At 48.8% G+C, this 22,421-nt stretch overlaps 1 protein-coding gene and 1 long non-coding RNA gene across 4 annotated transcripts in view; both read right to left on the bottom strand.

The window, feature by feature from the left end:
- Positions 1–22,394, bottom strand: part of DNAAF5 (dynein axonemal assembly factor 5) — a 46,761-nt gene extending 24,367 nt beyond the window's left edge. For all 3 annotated transcript variants that reach the window (XM_072836628.1, XM_072836626.1, XM_072836627.1), the window contains exons 1-4: positions 21,770–22,394; positions 19,207–19,391; positions 10,284–10,408; positions 9,825–9,943 (exon numbers count right to left, since the gene is read on the bottom strand). In XM_072836628.1, the coding sequence (XP_072692729.1) occupies positions 9,825–9,943; positions 10,284–10,408; positions 19,207–19,391; positions 21,770–22,379 (1,039 nt within the window). In that variant the 5' untranslated portion in view covers positions 22,380–22,394. The remainder of the gene's footprint in view (positions 1–9,824; positions 9,944–10,283; positions 10,409–19,206; positions 19,392–21,769) is intronic.
- LOC140638774 (uncharacterized) lies at positions 14,184–19,199 on the bottom strand. Its single transcript, XR_012035749.1, has 2 exons — positions 15,927–19,199; positions 14,184–15,799 (listed from the first exon to the last, which is right to left on the bottom strand). It is a non-coding gene; the product is annotated as an uncharacterized lncRNA (long non-coding RNA).
- Positions 22,395–22,421: the final 27 nt, after the last annotated feature.

Here is a 22,421-nt window from a genome sequence, read left to right as displayed (position 1 = left end):
GGGTCCTGGGATCAAGCCCTGAGTTGGGCTCCCTGCTCAGCAGGGAGCCTGCTTCTCCCTCTCCCTGCTGCTCCCCGATTGTGCTTGTCAAATAACTAAAATTCAAAACTCTGTTCTCATACTATTCCAAAAATAGAAATGGAAAGAAAACTTTCAAATTCATTCTATGAGGCCAGTATTACCCTGATACCAAAACCAGAGAAAGACTCCACACAAAAAAAGAGAACTATAGGCTAATATCCCTGATGAACATGGATACAAAAGTCTTCAACAAAATACTAACAAACCGAATCCAATAACATATTAAAGAACTCATGGGACCCCTGGGTGGCTTGGTTGGTTAAGCATATGGTTCTTCATTTTGACTCCGGTCATGATCTCAGGGTCATAAGATTGAGTCCCATGTTGGTCTCTACACTAGACATAGAACGTGCTTAAGATTCTCCTTCTTTCTCCCTCAGCCCCTCCCCTTGCTCCCCTCATGCTGCTTGCTATTCTCTAAAAAAAAAAAAAACAAACAACAACAAACCTCATTCACCATGATGAAGTAGGACTTCTTCCTGGGCTGCAAGGGTGGTTCAATATTTGCAAATCAATCAACATGATACATCACATTAATAAAAGAAAGGATAAGGACCATATGATCCTCTCAACAGATGCAGAAAAAACATCTGACAAAGCACAACATCCATTCATGGTAAAAACCCTCAACAAAGTAGGGTTAGAGGGAACATACAGCAACATAATAAAGGCCATCTATGAAAACCCCGCCACTAACACATTCAATGGGGAAAAACTGAGAGCTTTTCCTCTAAGATCAGGAGCAAGACAAGGATTCCAACTCTCACCACTTTTATTCAACATGGTACTGGAAGTCCTGGCCACAGCAATCAGACAAGAAAAAGAAATAAAAGGCATTCAAATTGTAAGGAAGAAGTAAAGCTTTCATTATTTGCAGGTGACATGATACTCTATGTAGAAAACTAAAAAACTACTACAACTGATACATGAATTCAGTAAAGTCACAGAATACAAAAACAATGTACAGAAACCTGTTGCATACACTAATAATGAAACAGCAGAAACTAAAATGTAACCTTCGGAATGGGAGAAGATATTTACAAATCACATCTTTGACTATGAGTTACTATCCAAAATATATAAAGAACTGATAAAACTCAAGATCCTGAACCCAAATAAGCCAATTAAAAAATGGGCAGAAGACATAGAGGTAGCCAATAGACACCTGAAAAGATGCTCATCATCACTCATTATCAAGGAAATGCCAATTGAAACCACGATGAGATTATCACTTCACATCTGTTAGAATGGCTAGCATCAAGAAGAGAAACAACAGGCATCAGCAAGGATGCAGAGAAAGGGGAACCCTCTTACACTGTTGGTGGGGATGCAAACTGGTGCAGCCACTCTGGAAACAGTATGGAAGTTCCTCAAAAATTAAAATAGAGCTATCCAGCATTTACCAAAAGACCCTACAAAAATAATAATTCAATGGGAGACACACACACCCATATTTATAGCAGAATTATTTATAATAGCCAAATTATGGAAGCACCCAAGGTGTCCACCAACTGTTAATGGATACAGAAGATGTAATGTATGCATATACATACACACTAGAATATTACTCAGTAATAAAGAATGAAATATTGCCATTTACAATGACACGAATAGAACTAGAGGTTATCATGTGAAGTGAAATAAGTCAGAGAAAGACAAATACCACGTGATTTCACTCAGATGTGGAATTTAAGAAATAAAACAAATAAGCAAAGGGGAGAAAAAAAGAAACAAACAAGAAATCGACTCTTAACTCTAGAGAACAAAGTCACCTTCTGATGGTGACCAGAAGGGAGGTGGGAGGGGGATGGGTGACATATTAGATGGGGATGAAGGACTGCACTGTGTGATGAGCACTGGGTGATGTATAAAGTGTTGAGTCACCCTATTGTACACCTGAATCTAATATAACACTGTATGTTAGTTCACTGCAATTAAAATAGAATCTTAAGAATTAATAAAAAAATCTAGAGATAGAAATGAAATCATGAGAGGTCAGAGTTTAAAGGTATGTTTTAGCAAAACAACAGTTTATACCACAGGATCTAATTTTCAGTTTTTTTCCTGTTACTTTTCTACTTCTATGCTATATTAGAAAATTAGTTCCAATGATTCTATGTTGGCTGTTTAAGTGAGCTTGTATAATTTTGCCAAAAGCAAACAAACAATACTTTTCTTCCTGATTATGTATCTACTGTGGAAAGTCTGTCAGATGAGAGGACATGACACAGGGCAGCTGGTGACAGTAGGGCCTATGAGCTATTTTCAAAGAAACACACGGCCTTACTATATCTGTGTTCTGAGGCCTAGAGGACTATTTTCCTGTAGTATTTAATGGAGCAGAAATGACAATATTCCTTTAAACCTGGAGTCGGCAAACTATGGCCCAGAAGCCACATCGGGCTGCTGCCTATTTCTGCGAATCAAGTGACAATGCCTGCTCATTTACTGTTGTCCAGGGCTGTGGAACAGCTCTGACACACACTGTGGTCTCCTAAACTTGATACACTGACTACCCCCCACCCCATGATAGGCTCCAGAGTTGCACTTTCCAGCATGGTAGCTGCTAGCTACACATGACTAAAGTTCATTGAGCTTAAATCAATCACAATCCAGTTTCTTGGTCCCATTAAGCACATTTCAAGTGCTCAGTAGCCACACATGGCCCAGTGGCACTGTCCTGAAGGCAGAGAGCATTCCCATCACTGGTGCCTTTCAATGCTGCACCAGAAGAATTCTTGGGAATCCAGGGTATGATTTTAAGTAGCTAACAGAACAGAGCATTATAATTTATGAACTTGAGTGTTTCCAATTTCTCAGTATTATAATTAACACTATGATGATCATCTTTGGGTCTAAGTCTGTTTGTATATTTCTGATAACTTAACTTGGACAAATCCTAAAAACGGTCAGAGGCAGAGGCCATGCTTGGGTGTCCTGAAATGCAGGAAGCCGGCACCATCTACCTCTATCTACTTGCACACCTCTACCTCCACATACTTATTTGCACACAAGAGGATATGAACTCAGCACTACTTAAAATATTTTTTACTTTCCAAAATATGTAATGTAAAAACAAAGTTAAAAAACAACCAACCAAGTAGTTCCAAAAGAATAAAGAGCTAGGCTGCCTAGGGACCCCACCCTGCCTGTGGTTCCATGACTGCTCCCCACCAACAAGGCGCCGGGGAGATAGCCCGGAAATGTAGACAGGTACACTGCTCCTGCCGCCCACACCCAGAAATGACACACACCTTGGTGCCCCGCTGCTCCTGTCACTCTCCCCGTGGCACATGTGGGGCAGCTCTAGTGGCGGCAGATCTTCCCGGTACACAGGGTGTCCACTAGCAGCAGGGACACAGGCGGCTTCCACAGTGAGCATCTACAGCTTTGACCCTTGCACTCATGAGCTGCAGCAGCCATTCCTAATCCTAGGAGAGCTTCTGGCAAGGGGATAACAGGTGTTTCCGTTTTTACATTTTGGTCAAGGCCATGCTTGACACAGATGGGGACAGTGAATACCAGGCTGATTCAACTGCTCAGTTCCTAAGGCAAATTCAAACAACTGGTACCTAGGAGTTTTCAAAGCAGTAATTTTCAAAATCATCAGTTTTAGAGAAGTAAATCTTCTTGCTCCCTCTGAGTATGTGTGTATCCCAACACAGCTTCCTTGTGAATACATGAACAAAGTAAACAGAACATGAGGTATAAACGGATAAGGATCTTCCTGGTATCCAGAAACAAATTTAGATACATGAGGAAAGATGGCTTACAATGACGGGGTACATCAGGTGGCCAAGCACGGAGATTCATGCCCCAAGATAGGCCTCAGGTGAGAGGCAGCCTGTGGCCAGGGCAGCCCCTGATCCGGCCCTATCCTCAGCAGCTCCCATATTCCAGATGCTCAACTCAGATGTGACCCTCTGGAAAGCCTGCTGTTAGGATGCCAGTCTTCCCAGGCGTCATGGGCACCCATATCCTCAAGGTGCAGCAGCTTCAAGGCTCATCAAATGAGGGTTGTCCCTGGAGACTGAGCCCTGTGCAGGGAAGGGTCCATCGAGTCTTCCACATTGTGGGGCGGGAAGCCCCCAGGAAATGCTCGCTGAATGCACCAACAGACCACTGGCACAGAGCCTCTGTAAGTTTGTTTGTTTTTTTTTTTTAAAGATTTATTCATTCATGAGAGACATAGAGACACAGAAGAAAGAGGCAGAGATACAGGCAGAGGGAGAGACACAGGCTCCATGCAGAGAGCCTGATGCAGGACTCGATCCCAGGACCCCAGAATCACACCCTGAGCTGAAGGCAGGTGCTAAACCACTGAGCCACCCAAGTGTTTCTGCAAGTTTCTTAGAAACAGTTTTACTGAGATGTGATCTATGTGTTTTAGATGCCACTTTTAACCCTGTGAGCTGAGTCGACTCAGTCTCGGGGTTCTCCTGCTGTATGGGGGCCACAAGCTGCTTGCAGTCAACCCCTTACCTGTGCCTAAGGAACCATGAGCCTGCTTTCCCTCCCTACGGTTCCATCTTTCCTAGAGATCTCATATGAAGGAGCTTTCTCACTAAACATGTTTCTGAGATTCATTCATGTTATAGCATGTGTCAGAATCTCATTCCTGTTTGTGGCTGAGTACCGCTGCATGGCGTGGACAGACATAACTTGTTGATCCAGGCACCATCTGGTGGGCCTTGGGCTGTTCCCACTTTGAGGATACATGAATGATGCTGCTGTAAACATGCGCGCACACGTCGGAGGAGGGGCAGTTTTCATCTCTGTCAAATGTTTACCTGGGGTGGGACAGCGGGACCACATGATCACATGGAAGGTGCACATTTAAAGCTTCAAGAAAGCTCCTGAACTCTCTTCCAAAGTGTCTGCATTGTTTTGTCTTCCCCCCCAGCAACATGTGAGGGCTCTCCTTCCCCATGTTCATTCCTTTCAAGATGTGATTACTGCTGATTTTGGGAAACAACACAAGGTCAATGTTTCTGTTTGTCCTGTAATCTGAGGAAGTGCCGGAGGCCTGAGCGATGATTAACTTCTTATGTCCAGAGTCCAGACTACAACTCAGCCTCTATCTACTCATCTTTTCTTTGAAAACATAATTGCAGTACTTCCGCAAGCAACAAGCATGCAAAGACAGCTCAAGTGGACGAGCTGGCAGAGGGGCAGGGACGGCTCAATGTGCTGGCTCAGCCCCACAGAACCAGCTGCGGTTACAAGGCTTGCTCAACCTTAGAACAAGCAGACCAGACACAAATACTCGTAAAGCCAATTTGTTTTCATTATTGAAACAAAATTAAATATGATAGCAACAGAGAATTGCTTAACTTTGGTAGAAACGGACAGCGAATGTCAAGAGCAATGCAACAATCCTATGTCACCTAAGGAGGAGATACTGTTTGTAAAGGTGGGCTGGAAAGGAAGATCATAGCCAGTTGGGTGTCAAGACTCAGCCTGTGTCCACAGGGGACAGAGAAGCTCTGGGAGCTGTGACCACTCAGGTCTAAGAGTCAAAGTTCACGCCCTTGCTCAAAGCTCAGGTGAGCTGTTTTTCTCTTAAGGTGCCCTCATTCCAAGGTCATTTTTCCAATCAGCTCAGCTGGGGCTTTATCACTGATCTGCGTGGATGTCTACAAGGCAGCCCTAAGTACCCCCCCATATGCCCTGTGCAGCCCCCGCTGTCATGAGGAGTGTGTGCCCCCCCCCCCCAGGGGTTGCCAAGTCTATAGGTGATGCCCCAGGTGCAGGCAGCAGCAGCCTGAGATGAGTCTTGATTCCGGGGGAGCGATGGGGTCTGCAGATGGGCAGAGCACCACCCACTGTGCCTGTGTTTTAACTCAAGGAGAGGTCACCACAAAGCACTAAGCTGGGCCAGAAGCATGTGGAATGGTAAATGAACTTCGTTGTTGCACACTTAGGCTAAAGGGAATTTCACTGCAAGCAGAAAAAGAGATCAACAGTTTTACCCTGTACTGTGTATTTATAAACCACCACAAATAGGAAGGAGGATTCTGGGTATTCTGCACAAGGTTCCAGCTGTTTGCAAAGTGGAGGTGTCTCAGAAACAATCAGAGACTGAACTCCTCAAAGAAATGGAGGCCCCTCGGCACAGGGGGCAGGGGGCAATGGGAAGGGTGGAAGGGAGGGTCACCATGTAGAATCTGAATCTGGCTCAGGTGGGTGCTGGTCTTGACTCACTGCCTGTGGACAAGCCACTCCACCCTTTGGGCACGATAAGGAGAAAACCAGGTAGGCCTGCAGCCTCTGAGTGGGGGGACCCCATCCTTTTCCTATAGCACTAAATGGGGAGCTACCCTTCTCCCCAGCACCCAGAGCTAGCTTGGGGGGGTGGGTAATGTTCCACACCATGGATCCTCATTTAGTTCCCCCCAGTGCAAATCCACACCCCATCCCCCATCTCTCTGCACAACGAGAAACTTTTCTGACAACTCCCACCTCTCCAAATACTTGGATGAAACAGACAAGCAGAGCAGGTCTGAGCTCTCAAGAGAGCACGAAAGCCCTGAAGGGCATAAAAAAGCGATCTACATCACAATGGCAGTTATTCAAACGGAACTCCGCTTATTTCTAAAATGGGTAAAAAAACCCAACTCTATTCTCTTGTGTCAAAAGATCTGGCAAGCCATTCACCATTAAGAAGAGGTGCTTCCCAGTTCACTCAAGCGTCACCAAGGAAAACAGTTTTAACGGGAGGATAATTTCCAGCAGAAAGGACTCCGGAACCCACTGTCATTACCCGATCCTGCTGCAGGCGGTTAGAGGGCGCGACGGATGGGCAGATCTCTTCAAGCATGAACTTGACTTCTGCCTGAGAAGAGCACTTAGTTCAGTGAGTGACTGACCTGGGGGACAGTCCATGACGCCCTTCCGATCTTCCTAACATGCAGCTAGGTTTTAAAAGCAGAGATTTATTTCCATGTGGGAACAGGAAACTTGCATTTGTCAAGCAAATGGCAAACCATGTGGAGACAGATGATGTTCTATGCTACATGCACCTTGTTTTCTGAGCAAAGCAGGGATGGGCTTTGATTTAGACTTCTGTCCCAGTGTGCTGACCGGACCCTGACTGGACAGGTCACAGGCCCATCAGCAGTAAGCTGTGCACCTCCCCAAATTCATCCATCCATCCATTCAGAGAAGCATGGTGTCAGGGACAAGAAGTGAGAGACACGTGAAGCAGGAGGGGAGTGATCTCCTACGTCAGTCAGAGCGACAGGGGAGTGGGCCCCCCCAGGGCCACCAGCTGTAGGTAAGCTGGGGACTTCAGAGGGAACCTGGCCTAATAGTGTTACAGAACACAGATCCGACAGAGGGTGTACCCAGAATGTAGAAAGAATTCTCCAAACTCCATAATAAGATCATAAACAAATCAGTTCAACATGGACAAAAGTCTGAACAGACACTGAGTGAAGAAGGTATGTGGACAAGCACATGGCATGATGCAGGACAGATGCTGAGTTCAGACGAGTCACTACAGGCCTGACACCGCGTGTGCTGATGGGAATCTGCCCCAGGCAGGTGAGGCCGCAGAGAGGAGGGGATGGCAGCAACCAGCTCACGGCAGTGACCACACAACCTGCAATCCCACTCCCTGGGGCTTAACTGAGACAGTGGACATAGTTCAAAGACTGTACGCAAGTGCTTAGTTCACCCTTTCACCTTTGATTCAAAATCACCAAAGCCTGGAAATGATCCAAACATCCTTCCCCCTCGGCCAGAGGGGCGCCTATAGAATGCCCCAGATCTTAACGAGTGGGGGTTATGCAATGATGTGCTTGTCAAACTATCTTCAAAGGGTGAGGGGTACTGTCAGAAATCATCTCTTGGGGCTGCAGTGTGGATAGGGATGGGGGACATTGCAGGACTCAAGGAGAGGCAGGTGGCAGAGCGGGGGGAGGGGGGGTGGTGGCAGGAGGGCCATGTGCGTGGTGAAGCTGGTGGCCGGTGGCAAGGTTCTGAGGAGGTTGCTGATGAAGTCTGATGTGTGAAATGGCGTAAAAAGAATCTGAAAGCTGAGATTTAAAATTCAGTTTAAAGAAATAATTTTAGAAGATGCCAGCAATTTAACGAAATCTAGTGCTTATCCTGTTTTCTTAAAGGGAAGATTATTTATTTTAGAGAGAGAGAGTATGCACATGTGCAGGGGGAGGGGCAGAGGGAAAGGGACTAGCAGACTTCACTGAGCAGAAACCCCAACGTGGGGCTTGATTCCAAGACCAAAATCATGACCTGAGCCCAAACCAAGAGTCAGACACCCATCCAACTAGGCTGCCCAGGTGCTCCTACCCTGCTAACATGATTACCACTAATTCTACATTCATTCTGCTCAGATTTAAAACAGCCTTGGAAGCAGGATCAGCCTTCACTGCCAGCCTGCTGTGCCCCTATGCCCCCCTCATGTAACCTGGGAGAAGACCCAATGCCATACCAGCACCAGACAAAAATGTCCCCTCAGCATGAAGACAGCCCTGTAGGTGCAGACCACGTGACCCGTGGAGAGCTCACAGCAGAGAACAGAAGGTTGTGTCCAGGACCAGGGAGGGAGGCAACCTGGACCTCACATCTGAGGACAGCCACCGTATCCTAACCTTGGTGAGAACCCAGCCAGGACTGCCCATAAGTAAGCAGAGTGCACGGTCTGTCGCTAGGGCTGAGCAGCGAGACATCGCCTCCAGGCAGCAGACGGGCGCACAAGGAGTGGCAGGAATCCCCCTCAGAACTCTCTTTCCTCACAGGCAACAAGGGTGTGTTAGAAAATAAAATCACAGCAATATTTATGACTAAGATGTTATACTGTCAGACTTTACTAAATCAGAAAAATCCTTACTAGCAACTCATTTTTGTACCTTTTCTAAAATACATGTGATCTCCCCTTATACCAACCGTGCAGTGTGGGAGGCGAAGCTGGATCAGAAGATACGCTGACCAGAAAGAATTACAGCCATTGGATTCACAAACTTAAGAGGGAGTAGGAGCTCCTTTGCTGGCCTCAGAGTTAGCGTCACACCAAATAGAGACTCCAAGTGCTTGTCTCCCTGCTATCTTCACAGTCTGCGGGGTCTTGGCTGGAGTCTCACACAGCCACGGTCATTGGACAGGGTGCATCTTTATTGCTTTAGGCCCCTGCTGGCATGTACATCATCAGCATTTTGTTTTAAGAAGAGGTATGGCAAGATAGATGACTGCAACTGGGAGACCCACAAGAAAGTGGTTTCAGAACAGAGAAAACAAAAGTGTGCAGGTCTGTGGGGCAAGGAGGAGGGGCCGGCTCCGGTGGGCTCCTCGCAAACACCACTCAGATGTGACTCAGGTGAGCACTTGTAGACACCACACGCCTGCTCACGGCAAGGCAGGGAAAGATGGGAGGTGCACCTCATCCAGAATCGTGAGGGCTGCATCCTACCTGCGACCTGGGTGTATATTCTCTGTGACTGCATTTTGGACAACTCTTATAGTAGGTTTTCTTGTAAAGTGACAAAGCACTACCTGTTTCTAAAATTCCTGCCACCACCAGTACTTCACAGTCGAGCGTGGTCCTGGGACCCCTGTGGCAGCCCACACAGTCCCTCAGAACAAAGCTGGCCCAAGGAGAGGGAGCCACAGAGGCATCCTCCTGGCCTTAAGCAACACTGGAGGCTGGGCACACGCATCCTGCCCACAGTGCCTCTCTCCACGTACAAACACCCCCTGGCGGACCTGGGGAAGGCCGCACTCACCTGGTGAGGGGTGATGGGCTGGAGGGGGAGTGGCAAAGTCGAGCTTGTCTTTGAGGTCCTCCTCGTTTTCCCTCTGCCACTGCAGGCCGACCTTCTCCCAGAGGCTGGTGGCCATGAGCCTGCAGCACAACACACATATCAGGGCAGGCAGCTCCTGCAGAGGCAGGTGGGACTGGCAGACATGGCGCCAAGTCTCTTTAAGTACTATAAACCACAGAAATCTTCCGTGTGGCCCACGATCTCACAGCAAATACAACAGAGGAGACAAGGTAAGCTTCTGGGAGAGACTCTGAGGCAGAGCAACAACCACTGCTCTCAGTGACCATTTAGGAGGAGTCTCTGATGTTCCAGAAAACAAAGGAATCTGCAGTTGCAACAGCAAAGGCTTCTGAGCCTCTTAAAACAGAAGGCCCGAAGGCTCCCTAGAACCATGGCCACCAGTGTCATTTCACCACTTACGCGATTTCAGGTATGTCGTCCTCAAGGCTGCTCAGCAACAGTGGGATGAGCTTGTGAAAGAAGGAATAACGGTCCCGCAGGTCCAGCAGCCAGCCCCCCACCACGCCGGTCACCGCCTGCCGCACCTATACGCAAAGGAAATAGGAAGGTAACCTCGGGGCAGCACCTGCCTCCCATGCAAACCCTGTGATGAACCTGAGCTCTGCCGTCCTGGCCAAACACCAGCCTGAGGTTCTGGAGCAGCTTTGCTGTTCATACTTGGGCTTGGAGAGAAGAGGTCAGGGCCACCTCGTCTTGTTGGTGCAAGCCCGCATCCCTGGGGCCTGGCCTGAACCTCTGCCAGCTACAGTTGGACCATGGTGCTGCCCAGGGCAACGCGGTGCACATGCAAAGTCTTCTGTGTGGGAGCCTCCCCAAGAAGCTGGCCGGCCGCTCTCTCACCGTGGGTGTTTATAGGCTGTTGGCAAGCCACCAGGAAACGTCAGCTTGCAGAGGCCACACCGCCAAGGCCTCCTGTCCTGGAGCTCCATCCAGGGCCTCCTGGGGAAGCCAGCATGACATACCCAGTCCTGCTGCTGGCTGAGGTGACGTGCATGCCTCCACCTACTTAGCCCACTGCAGGAAAGAAACGAGCTTTAAAACAAATGAGATGCCCAAGGTCTAGCTCCCTGAGAGCTGAACCTGAAGCAGGAATCTAGATACCCTAAATCCTCATGGGAGGGAAGTAGGATGGGGCAGAGGCCAAACAGAGATGTGGCTCAGCTGAGGCCCAACCTCCGCCTGATCCTGGGGGAGCGTGGGAAGGCAATGGCACCACACCAAGTGTTGTCCCACTGCGGGCAGGGGCCTGACCACTTGCAGTGTGTGTCTGTTGTTGGCTGGGGCTGCCAATGGAAGGGGAAGCTCTTGCAGGGACTTCATATGAAGTGTCCCCTGGGCAACATACCCATAGCAACCATGTCCCCAGCAGCTCCCAGGTCAGGGGACTGGGCACCAGCAGCATGTACAGCATGTTTAGGCAGTTGGGACTTGGGGTGGGCTGTTCAATCCTGGCTCTAGCAAGGCAGCTAGACAAGCAGAGTGCACCCAGAACCTGGCCCTGCTGACTTCTCTGAAGCTCATTCTCTCATTTTCCAGAAGGGAGAATAACAGGACATGTGCCACTTGCTTCTGGCTAGGAGGGAAAGCACCTGGCACCATGCTTGACATCCAGGAGGCACCAGGCACCTGGCTCATTCACCTGTGTGCCACCATAAACAAAACAGTCCTGGGAGGCAAAGAAGCCTGGGAGCAGGGCCCTCAGGCTCTGTGCTACTATTGCAACTTCTTGAATTAAATTAATTAAATTAATTAAATTAATTAAAATTATTTATTTGTTTGAAAATAAAAAGTTGCAATGTGAAATAAAGGGATGGTTATTATTAATGACATAAGCATGCTATTAACAACCAAAACTGTAACTAAAGATCTCAGAGTCTTTCAACAATTTGAAAACATGCATGATTAGCAGTCCAAGTACCCAGAAACAACTGGACACCCACAACAGCTCCACGCTGACTCCACTACCAAGGATACATTTAGCATAGAGTGGTCTTTCCATGTTGTCCTCCTGTGTGATCCTAGAGGCCCTCAGGGGTTGCTGAGGAAGCCAGGTGCCTCAGAGCTAATGTCGCAAGAGGCGCGAGGGTCATTCTTATTGCAGAAGTACCTGCAATAGGTAGCATACTCAGAGCTCAGCCGACACCACATGCTACTGTCACTCAAGAGCCTGTTGGACAAAGGCATCCAACTGCAACCCAGCCTGGCGCCAGAATACGTGTAGAGTGAGTGGGGCCTCTGTGGGGAAGGTGGGACTGGGGAGGACCAGACTCCACGGGGCCCTCCAAGAAGGTGCATCCTGGCAGCTGGGGAGACCGATGGGAACGCGTCCAGCTGTGCTCTCCCCTGACACCCTACCCACATGTTGGGACAACAGGAGGGCCCCACACCCAGGACAGTCACTCTGACGTCTCCCAAGATCCGGGCTCTTTTGCAGGTTGGAGATTTCATGTGTCTCCCACTTGGGAGCTGGGAGAGCCGGAGTGCTGGCCTCCAAGCGGCCCCTGAGCCACACAGACAGGCCTCCCTAGCCTCAAGCTGGTGTCGCTAGAAACCTGTCTATCCCCATTATCACGAGACAAATTACCCCTTCTCTCAGTTCAGAAAAACACCACTGAGCAGAGCTGCCATGTAACAGTTTGACTAAGCAGGAAATCTGTCAATTAAAAAAAAAAAACAAACAAAAAGCAAAACAAGCTAAGAATTCTTGGTTTACGGATCGCGGGGTATTGGGCTGGAGAATCCACATACATATAACCTGCTAGATCAGCATGCAAAACCAGAGGGAAACACATGCACCATGCATTTAAAACAGCACACAAAAACAAAAGATAATTTTCCATCCTCCTTTAACTTGGAACATCTCACCTTTGCTTTTTCAGTGAAGGATGAGTGAAATGTCCAGTTCTCATGAGGAGGCCATCTATTTATGTGCCCTGCCCGCAGCAGATGCTAATGATGCACTCATCAGCTGACCAATGCTCTCATTCCGTCCACAAAGACATGAAAGCAGCTCTCTGGGCACAGCCCGTTGGAGGAAATCACCTTTCTAAAATTCACTCCCTTGAGCTTGAGCATTTTGGACTTTAGTGTTTGGGGGCCAGGGGAGGCAGCAGGATTTTTCTGCCCAGCACCTGGGTGTAAACAACAGTCTCATGCAAAGTTGCTCCACAGACTACCACTCTTGTCCCATGCTGACCAAAGGCCTTGGATTTTAAGCACCTTACATCACTTTAAGTAAACCTCATCCTTAAAATAAAAAAAATTTTAGTAGTATCGACACAATATTTTAATAACCAACCAAATTTTATTTCAAATATAGAGTATTCAAATTCTGTTAAAGAAAAATTAGCAAAAAAAAAAAAAGACAAATTAGCAAAAGGGGCTTCAGCTGAATCTGTACATTTTTATTTTTCAATCTGAAAAAGATACTGTGTAATACTTACTACAGCCACTGTATTTTTTTTACTCTTACTTCAGCCTGATATCAGGGGGCAGAAGATGGGAAGAAGGAGAGAGGAAGGGGAGGTCACAACAAGCAAAGCTCACCCAGCACCTCCCTTCCCCTGTGCTCACATACGTTATGCTTTTACTGATGTGGTAGAAATTTCATACCTGCTCTAAGAAAAACAGTCATAGAGTGTATCCCTTCTGATAGAGCCACAGGCTTCCATTTTTATGATGTTCTGACTAGACCCAAGAATTCTGATACCTGGGCAGCCCAGGTGACTCAGCGGTTTAGCACCGCCTTCAGCCCAGGGCATGATCCTGGAGACCTGGGATCGAATCCCTGCATGGAGCTGCTTCTCCTTCTGCCTGTGTCTCTGCCTCTCTCTCTCTGTCTCTCATAAATAAATAAAATATTAAAAAAAAAAAAAAAAAGAATTCTGATACCTGTTTAAGTTCACTCAGGCAGGACTCCACCCTCAGGTCTGTACTTTATAGCATCCAATGCCACAGATTCTAAAAAGTCAGAACTGATGGGGGAACAGTCTCCTCTCCTCATGCACCCCTTTATCCCCATACTCATCATTTCTCAGCACAAATGAAGCCCTTACAGCTCATTAGACTGAGTCCCCTGCAAGGGCTGGGGCAGGACCTGCCATTTTTATGCATCACTAGGATGCTGGCAGAGGCAAGGTGTTCAGAAATGCCTAAGGCCTGACCTGGATGCCTGCTGGACCACCAGCAGTGGGGCAGGTGGGGCCAGCCAACCTCCTGTTTGCTGAGCCTGGCTTTATCAGGCAGGCTCCCACACAGACACCCATGCACGCCACACATCCCAGGAGCTTTAACAACAGGGTCAGAGTGTTTTAAGCAAACTACAAAGAGCACACACAATTCTAGTTTCCTTTTTTCTAACTTTTTTTTTTTTTTAAAGATCAGAGAGAGAGGCAGAGACATAGGCAGAGAGAGAAGCAGGCTCCATGCAGGGAGCCCAATGTGGGACTCGATCCTGGGACTCCAGGATTATGCCCTGGGCCGAAGGCAGGCCCTCAACCGCTGAGCCACCCAGGTGTCCCCACAATTCTAGCTTCTAATGGAAACATTATCATCTGCAATAATGCAGAGAGGTTCCCAAAGGTTAAGGGTGACCCTGGGGCAACTGAGGGCTGCAATAGACATATGACTATGGGTAATAGTACTCTTCCACTTGGATGCTGCATTCAAAAGGATGAGGTAGCCTTTCTGGGCCTGGGGGAAGCTCCCTTAGCCCTGCCACACTGGGAGACACCCCCCCGCCACACACACACACCTTTTCCATGTGCTCAGACATGTCCTGGAGGCCCGAAGAGGCAAAGCTCCAGAAGGAGAATTGCAGAAGCTACGTGGCACATGCTCTGAGCCCCCTGTGTCCCTAGGTGAGCTCTGTGTCTCTCTGTGTCCTGCTTCCCCATCTGTGGGATGAGGGCATCACAGTCTCCTCTGCATGGACGACACAGACAAAATGGGTCAATTCAGGCCAAGCACTTAGAATAAGTTACTTCCTTCCAGGTGTCCACCTTACCATGTAGTTCAGTGACCTAGAATAGGTCAGGCTGGCTGGCAGGGCAGCGGTTGCTGGATGTTTTCAACAAGTTACAAAGCAGTGATGACCTCACCTTCTGCACAGAGCATGTCCACAGTACCAAATGGCCCATCACCTGAAGTCCCAGCAAACATCCACAGAGCCCAGGACCATGAGGGCCTGAGAGCTGATGCAGACATAGGAAGGACAGCACAGGACTTCCCTACCTGCTCATTGGAAGGAACTTTGTGATCACCCCTCAGACATGACCCCGGGTCAGCATGAAAGATGTGGGCAGCTGCTGTGCTGGATTTGAAATCCCACATCAACCTTCCCTGGAAATCATAACAGAGCAAACCAAATACCCCCAGGAAGAAATGGAAACAAAAATAGTTTTAACAATGGAGTAAACTTGTTTTGGAATATTAAGTAATAAATAGTTGCAGCCCCGAGTTTTGGGAAAGTCAATGACCAAAGAAACATAATGTCATCCTTGGTGGCACCAGAGACCAAAATTAGCTAAAAATTTCCTCCCTCTTCTGGGGAAATGCACACTCTTACCACCTGGAGTCAGGGCACCCAACACCCATATTTTAAGCTCAAAAAACATAAAAGCTTTTCCATAATTAAGTTATATAGAGAGAGCTATTTACAGGGAGCTATCAATACACAGTTAAACTCTTTACAGGGACCTGTCAATACACATACTCTTTACAGGGACCTGTCCATACAGTTATACTCTTTAAGGAGCCTATCCATACAGTTACACTCTTTACAGGGACCTATCAATAGAGAGTTACACTCTATACAGGAACCTGTCGATATACAACGATACTCTTTACAGGGACCTGTCAATACAGTTATACTCTTTACAGGGACGTATTCATACAGTTATACTCTTTACAGGGACCTGTCCATACTGTTATACTCTTTAAGGAGCCTATCCATACAGTTACACTCTTTACAGGGACCTATCAATAGAGAGTTACACTCTATACAGGAACCTGTCGATATACAACGATACTCTTTACAGGGACCTGTCAATACTGTTATACTCTTTACAGGGACCTGTCCATACATAGTTAGATTCTTTACAGGGACCTATTGATGCACAGTTATACTCTTTACAAGGACCTGTCAAGACAGTTACACTCTTTACAGGGACCTGTTGATACACAGACAGACTCTTTTTTGGGGTGTGTTGATACACATTATACTCTTTACAGAGACCTGTCGATACACAGTTATACTCTTTACAGGGAACTTGTCCATATACAGTTATATTCTTTACAAGGGCGTGTTGATACACAGTTAATATTCTTTACAGGGGCCTATGGACAGACTTACACTTTTTAAGGGACCTATAGATACAACTGTACTATTTATAGGGAGCCATCAATACAGTTATAGTCTTTAAAGGGACCTATGGACACAGTTACACTAATTGAAAGCTATAACATAACTATGCTATTTACAGGTAGCTCCTAATCGATACACAGTAATACTGTTTAAAGATAGCTGTTATTACATAGTTAACAGTATTTTGAGGAAAACCATTTCACATGTGACACAAGGAAACCACTGTCTTTGCTGTTCTTGCTTCACCTGAAGCAAGCTGATAAACTGTCCCAGGCAGAGAAGTTTCACTGGACTCCGTTCTGGCCCTCACTTCCTGTAGCCAGGTCTCTAGAGAGTGCTGACCCATCATCTTGTCTCCTCCTCCCTTGGCAGAGCTCATTTCTACTCTGGTTCTCCCACTTCCCAATCTGCTATGTGCTGATCCCACCCAGCTTCAGGAGGGGCCAGTGTACACTCAGCTGGCCCTGAGACTGAACACACAGACTGGTTCTTGGGTGGAGGAAGGTCCCTTTGTCTCTGCCTGCACCCTCATTATAACTCACAGAGATACCTGAGGACAAAGCCCTGGTAGCCAAGTAGACATCCTGGGTAGGCAGTGTGCCATGCCTGGACCCTGGTGTAAGACATCACAAACATGCAGCCAAGTGGGGGCTTCTGCCCTGGGCCCTAAAGCCTTGAGAGGTACTCTCATCCCGCGGAGAGGCATGCCCAGTCTTCTCCCTCTCGCCCCTCTGCCTTCTCAGGACTCCCACAGCAAGTGATAAGAAGCTCGAAACCTTCTATGTCATTGGAACAGGCATCTCAACCCTTCCAGTCTATATGTCCACACACACCCACAAGCAAAACTGCATCAGGAATCCCATAAGGTGAATGTTATAGCATGTAAAGTAGACAATTTGTCAATAAGCACCTGAAAATATGCTCAATGCTACTAATCATTAGGGAAACAGAAGTCAAAACCACAATGAGACACCACTTCACACCCATTAGGACAGCTATAAATAAACAAAAACCAGAAAATAAGTGTTGGGAGGACATAGAGGAATTGAAACCCTTATGCATTGTTGCTGGGATTTAAGATGGTATAGACCTTATATGGAATGGTTTGGTGGCTCTTCAATAAGCTTATGGCAGAGCTGCCACAGGCCCAGTAATTCTAGTCCTTGGTCTAAACCCATGCTCAAAAGAGGTGAAGCTGGACTCAAACAGATGTGCAGCTTCATGTTCAAGCAGCACTATTCACAACAGCCAAGAGGTGGAAACAACCCAGGTGACCATTGATGGATGACTGGACACACAAAATATGGCCCATCCATGTGACAGATGCCACTCCACTTTAAAAGGATGGAACATGGACACATGCCCCAGCATGGATGAGCCTCCAACACATCACACTTAGAGAAAGAGGTCAGTCATAAAGATCACCTACTGATTCTGCTTATATAAAGTATCCTGAGTAGACAAAGTCATACAGACAGAAAGAGCTTATCAGAGGGGTAGGAGCAGGGAGGAATGGGGAGTCACTGCTCAATTCTGCTTGGGACAGTAGAAAAGGTTTGGTTGGTGGCAATGGCTGCACTATGTGGTCAATGTACTTAATGCAACTGAACTCTATCTCAAAAATGGTTGAAATAGCAAACTTTATGTTATATATATTTTACTAAATATTTTAAAAATAATATATCAAAAACACTCAACACTTAAATGAGTGGATTACATTGTATGTAAGTTGTGGTTCAATAAAGCTGTTTAAAAAATAAAACAAGGGGCACCTGGGTAACTCAGTCCATTGAGCGTCTTTACTATCAGTTTCAGCTCAGGTCATGATCATGAGCCCAGTGCTGGGCTCTGTGCTCAGCACAATCTGCTTGAGAGTCTCTCTCTCTGCCCCTCCTACTCTCTCTGTCTAAAATAAATAAATAAATAAATCTTTAAAGAAAAAAAAAAAAAAAGAAAGAAACTTGAAAGAATATTCAAGTGTACCTGTGGTTGGGAGGCTGGGCAATGCCACAGAACAGTCTCTGGTGTCAGTAGACCTGGACCCAGAGGCTAGCTCCAACTGGGTGACCTTGAGCATGTAATATAATCTCCAAACTGGAGGAGACTAAGAGCAGCTAATGTGAAGGATTAAATGACATGGCATGTGGACAACAGCACGGCCTGGCACACAAGTGCTTGATGCATGTAGCTAAGCTAATCAGGACAGTTGAGGCCACGCTACCACACCACCAGTTTTTCAATCACTGGCCACCTTGGGCCACCTGGCCATAAGGCAAGGATACTTTCTAGTCACTCTGGAGGACTTGCACCAGCTACCACTAGTTCGCCCACCCCATGTGCTCAGAAGCATATGCTCCCTCTTCAATTGTGTCCTCCCTCTGGCAGGGGCTCCTATGTCCACTGTGGCCTTCACCCTGCTCCCTATTGTTGGCAGAGTTTGTAAAGTTCTATAAGCAAACTGTGACCTCAGATACATGACACAGCCTCTAAACTGACTTCTGCCAACACAAAAGCCAGTACTCTGATCTCTGCTTGTCTGTCTCTCTGTGGGTCGCAAGGCCCAAAGAGGGATCAGCCTGACTGACATACCAACTCAGATTCACCCTTCTCCTCCCAGGCCTGGCACGCCAACTGCTCTGGCTCATCAGGTAACTCTGCCTTGACAGACTGGCATATGAAAGACACCTCTGGAACTATGGAGCATACATGGTTAGGCTGTTTTCCAAAGAGGAAATGGTCCTCTTCCATGTTCCTCACAAGGAAGAATAACAAATGCACTGAAACAATTCAACTCTTCCCTACTTCCCAGAGACATGAACTAAGGACACCTTGTCACTGAAAATGATAAGAGAGGTTTGGTATAACAAGGTAACAGTTTTTAAAAAGACAAAGGAGTGAGTTACAAATAGCATGATTTGGTGAAGAGGAGGGATCACCCAGGGGAGAAACTCCTGTTACCTGGGGGACGTCGTCAAAGAGCCTCTGAGCAAAGTGAGGAAGCACATCGTCTACTGACTTGCCGTTGCCGAACTGGATCACAGTACCCGTGGCCTCAATGACAGCCACCCGCACCTTCCAGTGCTGGTGTGAGATGCTCTGCATCAGGGGACTGATCAAGGACTCTGACTGCATGTGGAAGTGGTCTGTGAGAAGAGGAGGACACCAGTTACCAGGGCTGCTCCCCATCGGCCTTGGCCCCGCCTAGCTCCACAGGCTCCCTGGAGGACAGGCCACCTGTGCCTTGGAACTTCCTGTCCCCACCCAGGTCCCTGCTGCAGGTGTGGCCTTGGGCTCAAGCTTGCCAAGCAAAGCTTTGTACCCCTAGCACTGGGAGAGGCACAGGACAGCCATGTGACCCAAACAGCACCAAAGGGAAAAGGCGGGGGGCCTGACTCCATCTGAGCAGGAGGCAGGAGCTGTGAGGAACAGTATGAAGCTGATGACAGTGGCACTGGGTGCCTGAAGGGGACGCTGACCAAAGCAGAGGAATCCAGCCTGGAGGATACCATGCAAGTCCCCACATGGGGTGTGCCTGAAGTCAGACACCCAGCACTACTGTAAAGAGCAGTGCTTTGGGCTAAGCCACTCCATTTCCTGTTTGTAAGATCTTCACAGAAGTCAGAACGAGAATGTCTCTGATAGTACTGGTTTTGAAGATCTAACCTCACCTCTGCTGCTGCTTGAGACCCATCCATAAGACGGCTATTTCAGAGATGCTTTGGTTGACCTCTAACCCTTAAGTCCTCAGATTGAGGCAGGACATTAATTTATACTGCCCAGTGTGATGGGGATCCAGGAGAGGCCCCTTACCAGGAGTAGGCAGAGGAGGGGGGGATGGTTTTGGGAAGGGAAATGCTTGAAGCAGAGGGAAGACTCCTTCATTTAACAATCAGTGGGCACCTGGGAGGCGCCTTGCTACATGGGAGGCACTAGGCCACCCTTCCTGAACTTACAATCTAGTGAGGGAACATGCAAAGCCTGGAAGGCATGAGGAGCAGTCAATCTGGCTGATGCACAGAGCAGGGAGTTAGGTGGTTGGGGGTCAATGAGCAATGAGTTAAAAGCTTGTAATTCCCAATGTCTGTCTCCAGCCCAAGCCTCACTCTTAGTTCTTCTAGAATTCTGCAGTATTTGAACCCAAACTTACAACTCAGAATGGAAATCTTGACAATCCATAATGGGAAGGGCTAAAAGGGAGCCCCATTCTTTCTTTGTCTCCTGTTCACCCAAACCTCCTTCTCCCTCATCCCTCACCCAATTCAACAGGAAACCCTGCCAGCTCCTTATTTAACATCAATCCACTTTTCTCTGTCTCTATTAGCAGACTGCTCACCCACAACTCAAGCCCAAGCTAACCATCATCTAAATATGGATTAACTATGACTCCAACTAACCTCACTTCTTTTTTGCCATCTTGGTAATCAATTCTCCATGAGCACCAGAGTGATCTTTTAAAAATCGGCGTCTAGGCCTCTCTCGCCCCTTCTCCACACCCTCCACTGCCTCTAATAATTTCAAACCCCCAGTAGCTCCCCCAGCCTGCCCTCCTTCCCTCCAGCCACCCTGATCTCTTTTTGCTCCTCTGACCTGCCAAGCTAACTGCTCAAACCTGGTTTCCTTCTGACCTTCATCTTAACGTCTGTCCTACAGCAAGCCTTCCCAATAAGACAAGGCGGTGGGATGTACCATGCACACCCCAGCCTGAGGAAGCATGGAGATATACGTGGGGCAAGATCCTGCAGAAAGGGGCTACTGAGAAAAAGGACTGTCCTCATCACATTATAGTTGTTTAAATACTGGAGAATGGATGAAAGGAACACAAGAGAGAAGCGGCCTCTCTCTACTTAGGACAATGGTCCATCCAAAAAGGGAAGACAAGTAGCCTCGTTTGAAAAAGGGGGAGAGGGGGAGCAGCCCGGGCGGCTCAGCGGTTTATAGCCGCCTTCGGCCCGGGCGTGATCCTGGGGACCCGGGAACCAGTCCCTCGTTGGGCTCCTTGCATGGAGCCTGCTTCTCCCTCTGCCTGTGTCTATCATGAATAAATAAATAAATAAAAGATTTTATTTATTTATTCATGATAGACATAGAGAGAGAGAGAGAGAGACAGAGACACAGGCAGAGGGAGAAGCAGGCTCCATGCAGGGAGCCCAATGCGGGACTCGATCCCCGGTCTCCAGGATCGCGCCCCGGGCCAAGGGCAGGCGCTAAACCACTGAGCCACCCAGGGATTCCCGAATAAATAAACAAAATCTTAAAAAAATAAAAAGGGGGGGAATTCAAAGACTGCAGCAGTGCTTCTCAAAGCGTGCTGGCGACCGCATCCCAGATCCTCCTAGCTATTTCAGCGGAGGTTTCTACGAATCTGCATTCCGAGAACCACCTGATGGAGGAGAGCAGCAGCTGCTGGGGCGGGGGTGGGGGGGCAGGGGTCCAGGAGCGGCCCACGGCCGGCTGCCGCCGTCTCGTCTCCCCTCCCCCCACCCCAGCCCCCCCCCACCCCCCCCCGGGACGAGGCCGGCACCTGGCGTGGCGCGCGCCAGGCCCGCGGCGCACTCGCAGCTCTCGCGGCGAACGGCGGCGAAAGGGTCGAGCAGCGTGCAGCGCAGCACGCGCACCGCGTCGTCCAGGTGGGGCGCCAGCCCCGCGCCGCCCAGGCGCACCGCCAGGCCGAGCAGCTGCACGAGCGCCAGGCGCAGCTCCTCGCAGGCCTCGGGCGGCCGGCCGCGCGCGAGCTGGGGCCCGGCCAGGCGCGCGGCGAGCGCGGGCAGCAGGCGCGGCAGGGCGTCGCCGGGCCGCGCGGCGCGCCGCAGGCCTTGACTCAGCAGGTGCGCGGCGAGCGCGCGGCAGCCTTCGGCCGGGTCGGCCAGGCAGCGCAGCAGGCGCGGCAGCAGCAGGCGCGCCCACGGGCCCTGGAAGGCGGCGGCCGCGGCGGCGGGGTTGGCGGCGGACTCCTCGGGCCACGCGGCCTCGAGCGCGCGCTGTAGCGCCTCGAGCGCGCGCCGCCGGCCCAGTTTGCTGTCGGCCTCCAGCCCCGGCAGCAGGCGGCTCAGGGCGCGGCTTAGCTCCGCCGCCTCGGCCGTCTCGGCCAGGCCCGGGGACGCCGCGGACTCCGCCGCTACGAGGGCCGCCATCTTCCGCGCGTTGCCCGTCGCCAGGGGAGACCGGCGCTGTCA

Source organism: Canis lupus, chromosome 8, assembly GCF_048164855.1.
Source record: "Canis lupus baileyi chromosome 8, mCanLup2.hap1, whole genome shotgun sequence".
NCBI lineage: Eukaryota > Metazoa > Chordata > Mammalia > Carnivora > Canidae > Canis > Canis lupus.
This window is presented reverse-complemented; position numbering and strand designations above follow the sequence as displayed.